This window comes from Rhinatrema bivittatum, chromosome 2, assembly GCF_901001135.1.
Source record: "Rhinatrema bivittatum chromosome 2, aRhiBiv1.1, whole genome shotgun sequence".
Taxonomy (NCBI): Eukaryota; Metazoa; Chordata; class Amphibia; order Gymnophiona; family Rhinatrematidae; genus Rhinatrema; species Rhinatrema bivittatum.
The window spans coordinates 493578414-493593677 of NC_042616.1; the positions used below are offsets into that span (position 1 = coordinate 493578414).

Below are 15264 nucleotides of genomic sequence, written 5' to 3' on the forward strand. Positions count from 1 at the left end.
TCACTCACATTTCTGCACCTAAAATATGTATCTCTGCATTTTTTTTAGTATTGAAACTTAGCTGCCAAGTAGTCAACCATTCCTTGAGTTTTCTTAGATCATGCCTTATACCATCTAATCCCTCAGGCATGTCCACTCTGCTGTACATCTCATCACTGGAAATGCCAGATTTGGTAAATGTGTTTGGCAACTCATACTTTTAGTGTACTCCCAGTAACAAAGATTTGCAATGGGTCATGTGTGATTAAGCACGTATGATCAGTCAAGAAACCCCAAAAAGCACAACAATAAAGCCATCTATACTATGTACAAGTTTACTTACTGTAAAGTGTTTTCCCTGTTTATAGCAGGATGAATTAGCCATGTTCTGTGGTAGTGCGCCCTCCTGGCATCACTGGACGGAATGGTCTCTCCAAGCTATTAGAGCTTTCAGCACTACTGGGCATGTGCAGGAGTTCCCACACGAGTGTCATCAGCATAGCTCTTCGGTCTATTCCAAACAAACGAAGTAGGAGTCCGCAATCCAGAGAGGAAGGGCAGGCATCACATGACTAATTCATCCTGCCATCTATGAAAAACACTGTTTATGGTAAGCAAATTTGCTTTTTTTTCAAATCAATAAGCAGGTCTGAATTAGACATACTCTGTGGAAAGTCCCAAAAGAGGACTGTGGAAAACAAATTTATTTATTTATTTTTGCCCAATCCGGGCTCCACATGGAGAGCAAACTACTTAGAATATGGATGTCTCAAGACAGCACAACCCACTGCACTATTGTCAGCAGTTAAGAGTCCAGACAACAGTGGGAGTGAATATATGCACAGATCAGGTGGCAGCTCGGCAGGTGTCCTCAATAGGTACGCCTCTTAGGTGCACTATTGATGCTGCAGTCACAAGCACTTGGTGGGCTCGGACAGGTCCTGATAAGGCAAGTTCAGCTGCTGAGTAACAATGCTATATGCAAGAGGTGATCCAATTTGAGAATCCTTTTGGAAACATCAACTCTCAGTCTCTTGGGGTCATAATAGATAAACAGTTGCGGGGTTTTCCTGTGAGAGTGTGCACATTTACAGTATGCTAGGGCTCGTTTACATCGAGCATATGGAGGAATCTTTAGCCTTCATGTGCATGAGGCTTCGGATAGAAGGTGGGAAGCGTGAAGAATTGGTTTAGGTGGAAAGCTGAAACCACTTTGGTAGAAATTAGGGTGAGCTCAGAGCACCACTTTTGTCATGAAAAAACTGTAGCTAAGGGGACATATACCAGTGCCCGAAGTTCACAGACATGGCATACAGTCATGACGACAACAAGGAAGAGCACTTTCCAAGTAAGATATTTGAGAGATGTTGAGTCGAGTGGCTCAAAAGGGGATTTCATAAGAGCCATTGGGACTACATTGTCACAGGTGGTTTAATGCACATTAGCCATTTCATGAATTTGAATACTAGAGAATGTATAGATATGACGTCCATCCTCCTGTACATGATATGCCACTATGGCATTCAGGTGAACTCTGACAGACGATATTTCGAGACCTGATCTAGATAGTGAAGTAGATAGTCAAGGAATATCTATGGTGAACAAGTGAAAGGGTCTACTGCCCGTGCAGTACACCACAACACAAAGCGTATCCACTTGAAAGAGTAGTTTAGCGCATGGACGGCTTACGAGCTAAAAGAAGCACTTCCTGAACTGGTTCTGGAAGAGAGGTGGCTCAAGATCGAGTGCTCAATATCCACACCGCGAGGTGGAGAGATTGCAGCATGGGATGCAGCAGTGTCCACCCTTCTTCAGTTAGTAGGGCGGGGGTCACTTTCCAGTGGGAAATGAGGTTGTACAGACAAGTGAACTAGATATGTGAACCATGGCTGTCTGGGCCAGGCTGGATCTATCAGAATTATCTTAGCTTGGTCCTGGACGAGCTTCCGAATGGTGCAAGTGATGAGCAGGATTAGAGAGAAGGCGTACATACTCCCTCTTCCCATGACTGGGGCACCCTCCTGGAGTTGGGAAGGATTGAGCAGAATTGTGTTTCCTGTTGTCCTCTGTGGTAAAGATCTGTCCACAGCAATTTCCATTGCCAAAAATGGTTGTTGAGAACTGTCTGGTCTAGAGACCACTCATGGGGGGGGGGGGGGGGGGGGTCGTAAAACTCTGTTGAGGCAGTCCACTTCCATGTTGTCCACACTGGGAACATGCAGCAAAGCTTTGAGAGATCTTGCCTGCTGCCAGATTCACAGGGTTATGTGGCAAAGGATCCTTGACCCCTTACCTCCTGTTTGTTTACACAATACATAGCCACTTGGTTGTCCCATGTGGATTGTGATCTTTCTGTGCAGGACATGACTGAAAGCATGAAGAGCATGGCAGATAGCCCTGAGCTCCAGCAGGTTGATTTGAAGATGACTTTCGGGCTTTGACCAAAGTCCTTGTGTAAGGAGAGGCTCTGTGTGGGCTCCCCAAATAGATGAAGCATCCATGCCCAGTAATTTCAGATGAGGGGGTGAATGTAGAGGGGACCCCGACTGGTAATGGCAGCAGTCAATCCACCAACTCGGCAGTTATCAATACTGATGGAAAGAGGTTGGAGGTGCTGGTTCCACTGTATGTGCAACCCCCACTGGAGCTGCTGCATGAGTAAGCAAGCATGTGGAACTACATGAATAGCAGCTGTGAGATGGCCCAGCAAATTTGAGACTGTTGTGGGCTATCACTCAAGGAGATTGAAATAAACGAAATGGCCACCTTGCAAAGGCCGATTATTCTGCCCTGGGGAAAGAACACCCTTGTCAGTGTTGTGTTTGAGTGCCCTGATGAACTGTAGTGCAGCCATTGTGTGGTGACAATGATCAACTTCTCAAAATTCACAAGGATGCCCAGCGACTGAAGGAGGGCAATGGTGGAACCTGTATGACTGCGCAAGACATCCGGTGATGGGACTAAATTAGCCAGTCATCCAGATAAAGGAAGACTGATTCCCTGACTTCTGAGATGTGCAGCCACCACAGCCAGACACTTTGTGAATATTCTTTGAGCCGAGGAGAGTTCAAATGGCAGTACTTGGCATTGGTAACGACGGTTGGCCAGTCAGAAGCAGAAGAAACACCAATAGGATCAGTGGATAGAAATGTGAGCATGTGCATCTTTCAGCCAGTTGTTGTGTTGTAGAAAAGGAAGGACGGTACCCAAGGAGAGCATCTGAAACTTCTCTCTGCGAATACAGAGATTGAGGGTGTGGAGATCCAATATGGGCTGCAGCCCGCCTGTCTTTTTGGGGATAAGAAAGTATTGTGAGTAGAACCTGTTTTGGACTTTAGGCATAGGTACCTCTCGAATTGCATTTTGTTGAAGCAGTTGTTGAACCTTGAGGTACAGAAGATGGGATGGGCCGATTGGGGGTAGCAACAGATAAAGTGCTGATGGCTTTAAAATGAAGTTGAGGCAATACTTGTGTTCCACTGGTGTCCATTCTCTAGGCCTGAAGAAAGATGTAGTCTCACTTCGACTCAAGAATATTGGGGTTGAGGGCGAGGATGTCAAAAACCAGGTGCTGACTTTAAAAGTTGTTGGTGCTGTGACTGTTTCTGCTAGAGTCCTGGGGTATGGGCAGGACCCTTGCCCTACAAGACCTACCTGGCTTGCTGTAGAGGAGGAATGTATTTCTGGTACAGTTTGAAAGATTTTCTGGGGTAGTGTGGTTTTTAGAATATGGCCGTCGGGGATTGGCAGAACATCCCCCCCACCCCCACCTCGAGGTCAATAGGGACTGCAGAGCCACATTTTGCTCCTTGATCTGAGATATGGATTTACGGAACTTCTCCCCAAAGAGATTATCTCCAAGGTAGGGAAGATCAGCCAGCTTTTCATGGACGTCTTCACGAATGGTGCTCACTCAAAGCCAGGCCAAGCAACAAGCACCAATGGAGGCTGACGAAGTGCAGGAACACTACTGCAGAACATGGCTAATTCAGGCCTGCTTATCGATGGAAAATAAACTGCTAATAAATGAGATTCCTCAGCCTAATGATATAGTCTTAAGTACATGCAAAGGATGTTAAGTAGAACAGTCATGGCAGAAATACATTGTTCTGTATGACTCATAGGTCTAGCATAACACAGCTGGACAAATGTTACACCATGTATAATTTCAGGACTAAACTTATTAAATTATGTGGAGAATCTCAGCAAGTTTCCATGCTTTTGTGCCTATGGACCATTGTTACAAGAATGACTGGTGGAGGAAAAAGTGAATGCATCCAATTGCATTTCATTTACTTACCTTTCTTGATTCTAGTAACTGGTGCAGACCAACAACAACAAGCAAGCCAAGTCCACCAAGGAACAAATACATAAAGATTCTTCATGAAATGCCAAAAAAAAAAAAAAAAAAAAGAGCATCTTTAAACACTACATTCATCTACAAGCAAAGGCAGTATTAGCTATATTCTTCAAAACATTGCTTCTTTCAATCTTTTTGTGCCTCATTTTGGAGTCTGCCTCATGTGTGCTGCTCATGTTTTCATTTCAGTGTCTCAAAAGTACTTCATGTATGCCATCACTAAACATCCCATCTTCTTGTGAGTACCTTTGAGACACTGAAACAAAGGCTTATGAGGCGGACCCCGGAGGCAGAATCTGAAACACTGCACTGTATTGCTTAACACCACATGGTGAAGGGAAGTAACGCAAGAATGCATATTAGTTAAAAAGTATCGTTATAAAAAAAGTCACAAAGTGGCAAGACTGATTAGAAAATATGAAGTACTGCTGCGCCTTGCAATTAGTCCCGATTTATGAGTCAAGTTCAACAAACACACACAGGGCTGTCCCTGTAGCTCAGGTTATAGTGGGCAGGAGAGCTGGGTTTGTATACAAGTTGGGCCTGAGCATACCATAGAGGTCTTGTGCTCAGGCCCAAGGAGGGAGAAAAGGAAAAATGGTAGCTGCTAACAGTGCACCTTGGATGTGGTGGCCCTTTGGCCAGCAAGTGAGGAGCAGTATAGATCATTGGAAGGAGGACATAAGGAAAAGAAAAACACCCCCCACAAGCCTCACACCACCTCTCTCATATTCCCTTCCTGCTCCTTTGGGCTGTTAGTTCAAAGGCAAACTGCCTGCATTGGGCTAAGGGCCCAAGAGCCTTCATTCACAACTACCTAGGATTCCCTCCCCACTCCATTTTTATTTAATCCTCTCCCTTCCATGCAGCTAAGTCACAGAAATGGCGGTCCTTGGTTAAAGGTTACACCCGTGGCTTCCTCAAGCATCCACTACATTCATAACCTGAATATAGCCACTAGATATTACCACTGTGCTAAGACTCAAAATTCCTCCCAGTATGCTTGAAAACTATTTCCAGTATGGAGGTATACAACATGGCCACCAAGCCAGTTACAAGACAAGTATTTCCATATAGAAACTGTTGGATGTCAAGGTAACATTTCATACTACCCAGTTCCTGCACTATTTTGGTAAATCAGAGGACAACTGTCATCATATAGTCAGGGTCTGAATCATGTTCAGAAGTGAGCAGAAACATTAGCCAATTACCTTTGTCAAGAACCTTACATGCCATGTACAAAGTCCTACCAAATCGAATTATTTTCATAGAATGAATATCATGCTTCTGTCCTATAAGCTCCTCCTAATTATTTCAAATAGACTGTAGCCAAATCGAGATTTTGTCTTACACCATGCTTATTTGCTTAGGTGCAAAAAAGTAGTATGAAAGTTAAAGGTCATTTGAGTGGAGTTTAAAAGGACCACACGTGCGCCCATAAACAAGCGTATCGCGCCACACGCAACGATATGAGCTATTTTATAAAGCATACGTGTAGGTTTTAAAATATCCTTCATGTGCGTATGTCTGCAGCCTTTACGTGCATATTTTATGCACTCAGAGAGGAGATAGAGAAGAGAGAGAGAGCGCCTCTTTATATGGCTCAGCCTGACAATATATGCACCATTGTAAGGTGTTACGGAAACATTTAGAGGTTTTAATTGTAAAATTGATATCAATAAAGAATTTTAGACCTTGTAAGTGATGAAATTCTAAGAAGAGGAGTTGATTTGTATACTGCAATCTCTGCTAGCTGCATTGCACAAATCAACTCCTTTGCATCACTTATAAAGACAAAAATTCTTTAAAGATGTCAATTTTACAATGGCTACCTCTGAACGTTTCTGTAATACCACCTCCCGAAAGCTCACCCCGAGTCAAAGTGCCTCCTTACAATAGTGCAGATATTGAGGGTCAGGCTGAGCCCTTTAGAGAGGCACTCCCCGATGTTTGCAGTACTTCTACACCCACCGAGGAGCTGGAGCAAAGTTACGCCGGTAACATATGCCAGCTGGTGGAGGAAAATTAGAGGCGGTGTGTGTCAGTGTTGGCCCCGCCTCTGGAATACCAATGCCCTATCCTTTTCTGCCTACTTTATCTGGACATGCGTCCTTCCCGGCTATTTAAAAATTTGCATAGCTTCCGTGCAGCCTACTTATGCACATCTGTGGCCTTTTTTGCGCAAGCAAGGCTTTTAAACTCCCTCAGTGTTACTGTGGATCATAAGTTAAATGAATGCTCAATGCTGGACAGGTTTACATATATGGGATTACTATTGTTAGGCTACACCTGTGTATAGTATAAAGATTTGGTATGAATTAAAATGTTAGAGCTAAAGGGCAAACTTAATAAAGGTGGCAGGGCTCCACTTAGACAATTCAATTGCAGGCCGATACAGTACAGTGCGCTCCGGTGGAGCGCACTGTACTGTATTTGGATGCGCGTTTGACGCGCTAGCTTTACCCCTTATTCAATAAGGGGTAATAGCGCGTCGAAAACGCACGTCCAATCCCCCCAAAACTAATAACGCCGCAACATGCAAATGCATGTTGATGGCCCTATTAGGTATTCCTGCACGATTCACTAAATAAAATGTGCAGCCAAGCCGCACATTTTACTTTCAGAAATTAACATCTGCCCAAAGGCTGGCGTTAATTTCTGCCGGCACCGGGGGAAGTGCACAGAAAAGCAGAAAAAACTGCTTTTCTGTGCACCCTCCGACTTAATATCATGTAGATATTAAGTCAGAGGCCCCAAAAGTAAATATTAAAAAAAAAAAATTAAAAAATTAAAATTAAAAAACGGCTCGCGGCCCGGAAGACGGACGCTCAATTATACTGGCGTCCGTTTTCCGAACCCATGGCTGTCAGCGGGTTTGAGAACAGACACCGGCAAAATTGAGCGTCGGCTGTCAAACCCGCTGACAGCCACCGCTCCTGTCAAAAAGGAGGCGCTAGGGATGTGCTAGTGTCCCTAGCGCCTCCTTTTACCGCGGGCCCTAATTTGCATAGGCCACCCTCCTGAATCACATGCCCAGGAGAGTGGCCTGGGTGCGTGCCGGGAGAGCGGGCGCTCGCCAGCTCTCCCGCGCGTTTTTCTGAATAGACCTGTTGGTGTTTTTATTCCCCTGCACCTCCTATTTAAAAAAAAAAAAAGTTCTACAGACATGCTATAGAACCATGAAATGGCGGAAGGCCAAAGACCCTAGAAACTGTGCTAGGCTGCATTTTAAAATCAAACAATGCAAGTCAACCATGGCTTTAAAAAGGCTGCAGGGCAATTGCATTAAAGTTACTCTGCTTACATCTACATGCTGCAATTATGTAATGTGTTAGCATTTTCATTTTGGCAAATTTATGCTCTACTTTCAGTGGTAGAAATTCTAAACAATACAGTGTGGTATGCAGCTGACTTCATTGAAGACTGCAAATATATACTGTCACTGGGGATATTTTTTTTTTTTTTATAACTACAGGGGCGCATCACTACATACATACATACCCTGACTTTATGGCACTTTATATTTAATCACAAGGAATAATCAAACAATATATTTCTCTCCAAATAACTACTAAATACATAAGCAAAGCCCCCAGTATGCCAATGTTTTTAATCTGTGGCATATTTGCATATAGCTTGTACACACAAAGGCAATTTCATTGAAAATTTGAATTTTAAAAAGTTTCCTTAAATAAAAGTTTTCTAATCTTGTGTAGAGTATAATTTCTTCAGTTTTCTTCCTTCCCTATTCCTATCTCCCTCCTCTTACAACTTTTTACTCAGCCCATTCCTCTCCCCAAACCTGGTTCTTACCTGCCCTGTTCTCCCAGTTTAGCTTTTTCACCTTGCTCCAGCCTTTTCGTCCTCTCTCCCTCCAGTCTTTTCTATCCCTTCCTTATTTTGTCATCCCTTTTTCCTGTTTCCTCTGAATCGCATCCAAACCACTGCAATCTCTACCCCCATCCCCTCTTCCACTTCTCCAGTCACTTGGTGGTCTCGTCCCTACCCTATCCCACCCTTCCCAACTAACCACTTCCTGTGCTGGTAGTAAACCTTGTCCTACTTAATACTAGTACCCTGCAGTTCACAACATAATGGAGCCAAGTAGTGCCTAGGCTAGGAGTAATGGAGGAGGAAAAGTAGCAGCAGTAAGGAGATGAGGCAGTTTACTGCAGCAACAGAAACTGCCATGAAATGGCAAGAAACCAGCTGCCTTGACCACAGGGTTCCTCATCCCAAGCTGAAGACACATGTGTGGTATTCAGGGACAGAGCGTCCTATTAGGTGAACTAGGCAGTTGCTGACCCTTAGGGGGGCGATGAACAGCAGCCATGTGGGGCTGTAGGTGGAGCTTATCTCGCTCACGGCAGAGGAATAGAGATTCAGCGGGCTCTAAGCAGTGCCCATTCTGCTGACAGCCCAGAGAAGCATACACTTGGCGGGTGTGAATATGGCAGGAGCCAGGGCCAAGACCAGGAAGGGGGCGGGGGAGGGGCAGCACAAGGCTGAAGCTCGCCTAGGGCACCTAATACTCTTACACCGGTCCTGGTGGCATCTCCCTACGTAAATGTGAGAAGTAGTATTAAACATTAGGACAGTAGCAAGTATCTGTAAATTTTACTTTCTTACGTCTCTCCGTCGAGCCCATCCTCCTTCTCAATAATTGTGACAGTCTGATTGAAAACAGCATCTTGAAAGGCATTTCCCTGGGATAACAAAAATGCATTGATCTTTAATAGTTATAGAAAAAAAAAGTCATCCAGTTAATTATCAGGAGTACATATTTTACTTTAGACTAAATTAAAATACAGTGTTTAGGAACCGACTTTCTGCAATCTGAAAAACTGGAAGTATTACAGAGACTGAGCTTTTCTTTTTGGAGTACTTCCCAAATAAGTCCCTCTCAAAGAGCTTCAAAAAGTTGCACTTCCATTGTTGCCCTGGGTTCATGCTGACTTACTTTAGAAAGTTACAGCACAGCATAGATCCATTTCAAAAGAGAAAACAGCTTGAAGCTCTTCTAACATTGGTGCTGGAGGCCTTAGTTTTCCAGTCTACTGCACATTGATGGCAACAGAACACAGTGTGGCTGCCAGCACCAAGCAATAAAGGAGCAACTGTTGGACAATACAAATTAAGTTGTTTACATACAAGCCAACCCACTTTATTAGTGAAGCCAGTAAGTTTATCCTCAATTCCATTACCAACAGGTAGAGTAGAACTATTTATAAAGAGCAAAAATCTCATTAGGATATTATCAGTATCATACTACAACTGGTTAGAACAGCACTTAGCTATTCATTGTATGTCATTCGATATCAGAAAAAAAAAAATAATAAAGTCTTACATTCCCATCTTTATAATTCAGATTGATAACCAATCCAAATGGCCGGCCACCCATGGGCTCTGCAGGTATGAAGGAGTACTCAAACGTGGCCTGTCTCTGGGGTGGAACCAGTTTGTTCAAATACAGGGCTGTGAAATTCTGGATGTAGAACTGGTAATCTTGAGGATACCGGAATGAGGCATCCAATGATTCAACAATAAAATCCTCTGTGCCTTTGTTGGTGAAGCCAACCAAAAACTTGACGATATTATTTGCCGGGAAATCTAGAGATAAAAATTTGTAGAAATGTTATAACACGTTCACCAGTATTACCTAGTATCAAAGGTATAAAAGATGGGCAAAGATCTAAAGTTACAGTTCACTGACCTCTCTCTTCCACCATCCACAGGGTAAAGTTCTTTAGGCTTCAAAGCCCACTAAAAGCTTGAGCTTTCAGGATACACACAATATTTATGAAAAAATGTATATACATTATTCCACGCATCAGAATAAGTTGCACATTTTGGTTAGTCTGAAAACTTCTTGTTTGCCCTGCTCTAGGGTTTAAACCAATGACTATCATCTAGTTTTCCTGACGTAAATAGTACAGAAATGAAATAAACCAAACCAAAAGAAGCCAAAACCACAACTAGAAAAACATGAAAAAAAAAGTATGAGAAAAAAAAAATCAAAGAAAAAATTAAACAATTTTCAATAGCTAAAAGGGTATCAAAAAAGGATCTCTTTGGAACTACACACCAGCAGAAAAGTATTCAGCGCACATTTTTAGAATTTGGATAAGGTTTTGCACAAAACTTTCTGTGATATTTGGAGACGCTTGGCAAACAAAAGGTAAAAGAGGACTATTTGAAGGGGTAAATGATTATAGAAGTATGTGCTTTCAAAGATTAATCCTTTTTCTGATGTTTTTCTAATGTAAAATTCTGTTGAAAAAAAAAATCAGTTTAAAAAACGTCTATTTTTTTCAGGTATAACTATCTTATTTGTGCTTTGGAAGAAAATTAACCAAAAGTACACCCATCTTACTCCTTGAAGGAAACTGCTTTTATTTCCTCCCCTATCATGCAGAAATGTAACATGACACTGTTCAGCTATCTTCTAACACTACAATGTATTTCACAGTAGGTGGCTCATCTAAGCAAATTTCATATTGTACCACCTCTGCAATGCTATATTCCAGATGTGTAAGAAGCCCAAACCATTAAATCTACTAGACTAATGATGATCATGGCAAGGTCTGTTATTTAGAAAATATGACCTGCTATGCTGAGTTAGACCAAAGGTCTATTGAGCCCAGCATCTTGTCTCTTACAGTGGCCAATCCAGGTAACAAGTACCTGGCAGATCCCAAAGAGTACATCCATTCCTTGTTGCTCACTCCAAGAGATAATTGGTGGCTCTCTCAAGACTACATAGTAATGATGATTTATGGACTTTTCCTCCAGGAAGTTGTCTAAACCTTTTAAACCCAGCTATGCTATATGCCTTGATCATATCCTCTGCCAACAAATTCCAGTGTTTGTGCACAAAGTGAAAAAATACTTTCTACAGTTTATTTTATGAGTGTCTCCTAGTTTTGGTACTATTTGAAAGGTTAAATAACCATACTCTATTTACCTAATCCACTTCACTCATGATTCTATAAACCTCCATCCAAGATGAAAAGCCCTAACTTGTTTAGCTTTTAAGGGAGTTACACAACCAACCAAAGAGTCAAAAGTTATCCCACAATGTTGGAACCCAAAATCAAACGAAGGGGAAAATACATATAATAATGAAAAAAGTAGCCTAATAGAGTCTCAAGAAGGTGTCAGCAAGCCTGTCGGTGTATCTGCTAGCAAGTACAGATCACCCGGACTTCTCAATCATTCACCTTGTCAAACAAAATTTTTTTATAAAGAGTTTTATAAATTGCAGCTAAAACATAACAGTGGCAACATTCTCTGTCTCGGTCAGTCTTTCAGAAAAAGCCAAGGGGATACCGAAGGAGACGCGTCTTTTAAACACCAAATTACGTCAACACGTATGACATAATAGGGAATGCCGCTGTGGGATAAAAAGAGAAATTAATGTAAAAAAATAAACCTCTTCATCCCAGAAAACCACTTAGTACCAGCTCGGCATTAAGTCCATGAGGTGTTACAGTCTGTAAGCTATATATCCACCACTGCTCAAGAAGTAAAAGTTACGAGTCCAAATTACCAGCCTGCCAATTTTCATGTAATTGATCTATCACACAGAACCAAAATTCATCAAAGAAATGATTAAATTCAACACAGTGGCTAACCAAAGGTGCACTGTGATGAATCTGAAAGGTTAGAGCGATGTTTTATTATTTGCATTTTAATCATGCATTTAGTCTTTCCAACGTAAAGCAAATGACACAGCTACTCAATGAGATAGATAACCATCTTGGATAAATAAGTTGTAATATGTTTAAATACAATTTCATATCCAGAAGGTACAGTGAGTGATGTAGAAACTGTCAGAGATTGCCCATACTGAGCATTTGCTTCAAGGATGGTGTGAACATGGAAGAGAAAAACTGACATTCTGACCAGAAAAAAAGTATAGTCAGAGTGTACCAAAAGGTCTCATAAGTTGGTGGCACGGGTAAAGGTAAAACATGGAGGTTCTCAAAGTTTTGTGCATTTGCAAAATCCGACAATTTTTAAGTATAAATGAGCGAATCAAACGTGCTTCAGATAAAAAAGGTAAAATCACAAGTACAGTGAGATGAATCGCTTTCATTTTGTGGAAGGAACAGCCATTCACAATGACTAAACTTGGCCCGCAAAAACGGCTTATGCACATACGATTTGGGGTACCCTCATGCTAAAAACCCGATCAAACAATGGTTGCGCTTGAGTCTGAAATTTTGTAATGGAAGAACAAAGACGAAGTCGAATAAATTGACTTGTAGGAAGTTATATTTTCAAAGATCGCGGAGGAAATGCAACAATGTGTTGGAACAGACTGGTTTATGGTAAAGATAGGTAATGATGCCTTGGGAAGTTTCTTGTATCAGAATGTCCAGGAAAGGAATGGCTTGGCAATGAGTGTTAGCTGTTAACTTAAGGTGTAGATTGCAAAAATTGAGCCATGTTAAAAATTCACTAAACAAAGCTGATGTACCTTTCCACAAAAGGAAAATATCTATATAGCTTTTCCAAGTAATTATCTGGATGCTATATAGATGTTCACTAAGCCATTGTGTTTCAAATGCTCCCATGTATAAATTTGCTAGATCTGAAGCCATGGTCGCACCCAAAGCTGTTCACATATTTGCCCAAAGAATTGAGTCAAACGCGGAAAATTTTATTTGTCAAAGCTAGCTCCAATAATTTAACCATAAATTCATTGGGTATCCTGTGCAGGCAGGGATGTTTGTCAAAGGTGATAGCCGCCACCAAAATTGCTTCATCTTGTGGTATAGATGTATGCAAAGCCTCAACATCCAATGTAACTAAATTTAAGTTGGTGGTATCGACTTGAAGTTGTTCCAAAAACAAAACCATATCAGATGAATCTTGAATATAGGATGGCAATTGTGGAACAAATGGTGCTAAAAAATGGTCAATAAATCGTGAAATAGGTTCTAATAAGGACCCATGGCTACAAACAATTGGACATCCAGGAGGTTTTGTGATATTCTTATGAATTTTTGATAGTATATAAAACACTAGAACTTAAGCATGTGATCTAAGTAAGAATCTAGCTTCATTATTGGTCAAAAAACCGGAGTCACCACCTGCTTTAACTAATTCTGATATTGCAAATTGAAGGTCCACAGAGGGATCCTGAGAAAGTGGCTGGTAAAACAGGTATCACTGAGTTTACAATAAACCTCTGCTTCATAATCTTGCCAATTCATAACCACCTTACCGCCTTTATTGGCGGGTTTGATCACTCAATGCACAGAAGAATGTAGTTCATTTAGTGAACTTTTTTCTAAACGAGTCAGATTGAAAACCATTTCTGCGTGTTAGTTGTGGATAGCGTGTGTATCTTGAATAAATCAACTGATGAAAAGTCTTAATCGCGGCATCTATGTAGATGGGTTGGACAAAATAGATGATCATATCCAGATAGTTGGGTGTCAAAAAAACGTCAGAGCCTCAAAAGTGCGGATGAAACGAAACACACTGATCGTAAGTGCAAATGGGTCAACTCGTGGTGTTGGAACAAACGACAAACCACATTCCAAAACATGTCACTGTACAGATGTAAGGTTGAATGAAGACAAATTCAATACTAAGGATTCTTGAAATTGTGCGATTGGGTGATCCTTGGTTGCGATTCTGAATGATCCTGATGAGATTGTGGCAGCTGATGAACCTATCGATTGCAAAAAGGACGAGGAGTGCCTTGAGCTCACTGTCCTAAAAAAGAAGGTTGTGTTGGTAGAACACTACCTGATCGTAGATGGTGTGCCCGTGAGTCATCACCTGAAGAATCATTTCCGCTGGCCTCAAAAGTGATGTGTCTAGTCAGAGTAGTGGAAGAATATTTGGCCATCCAGGGATAAACAAATCCTTTAAGGTAATCATGTTCATCTCTATGAAATTTCTCAAGTTTAGATCTTTATATCCTCGCAAAATGTATCCATTGATTCTTCAATTGATTTCAATTGTGTAATATACATATCTAATTCCATAGATGAAATTAACGTGACTTTCACTGCCTCTGTTTCTTCACAAAGTCACCTCCGATGCCTGGGCTTTTTTTTTTTTTTAATCAAGATCATAAGATCCAGGCTGCATTTATTCAATATAGCATTCCAGTCAGAGGAATTCTGGGTCTTCACTATAAAAGTAAGTTTCTTTGAACAACCTAAAGCCTCGAGGAATATGTTGTACACAGCAATATTCTAAAAGTGTATCGGCATGGAGAGTAATATATACCAAACGTCCTAACAATTTATGAAGTGCGAGCCACTGTGAGTCACTGGTGATGGCTTCAGTGGTAGACGAGAAAACAATTTATGCCTTGAGCAGCGGTGGATTATATAGATAACAGATTAACACCTCATGGACTTAATGCTGAGCTGGATCAAAGTGTTTTTCTGGAATGATCAGGTTTATTTTTGATAATTTCTCTCTCGCTTTTTCATCTCACAGCGGCATCCCCTATTATGTCATATATGCTGACGTAATTTGGTGTTTAAAAGACGCATGCATCTCCTTCGATATCTCCTTGGGCTTTTTCTGAAATACTTGACTAAGACTATTGTCCACTTATATTTTAGCTGCAATTTATTGAACTCTTTATAAAAAAAATTCTGTTTGACAAGGTGAATGATTGAGAAGTCTCGGTGATCTGCATTTGCTAGCTGATAGACAGGCTTGCTGACACCTTCTTGAGACTCATAAGTTTATTAGGCTATTTTTTTGTTATTATGTGATGTTCCCCTTTGTTTTATTTTAGCTTTTAAGGGAACCATTCCATCCCCTTTATCGTTCCTGTTGCCACCCTTTGTACCTTTTCTAGCTCTTCTGTATAAGCAAGATTGCTCATCATGAACTGTTTTCAGTAGATAACAGGATGAATAAGCTATGATCTGTGGATGACCAACTGT

At 41.4% G+C, this 15264-nt stretch overlaps 1 protein-coding gene across 1 annotated transcript in view; it reads right to left on the reverse strand.

The window, feature by feature from the left end:
- SSR1 (signal sequence receptor subunit 1) overlaps positions 1 to 15264 on the reverse strand; it is a 61312-nt gene that overhangs the window by 15040 nt on the left and 31008 nt on the right. The window contains exons 4-6 of the mRNA XM_029590609.1: positions 9687 to 9949; positions 8969 to 9045; positions 4280 to 4358 (exon numbers count right to left, since the gene is read on the reverse strand). Coding sequence (XP_029446469.1) covers positions 4280 to 4358; positions 8969 to 9045; positions 9687 to 9949 — 419 coding nt within the window. The remainder of the gene's footprint in view (positions 1 to 4279; positions 4359 to 8968; positions 9046 to 9686; positions 9950 to 15264) is intronic.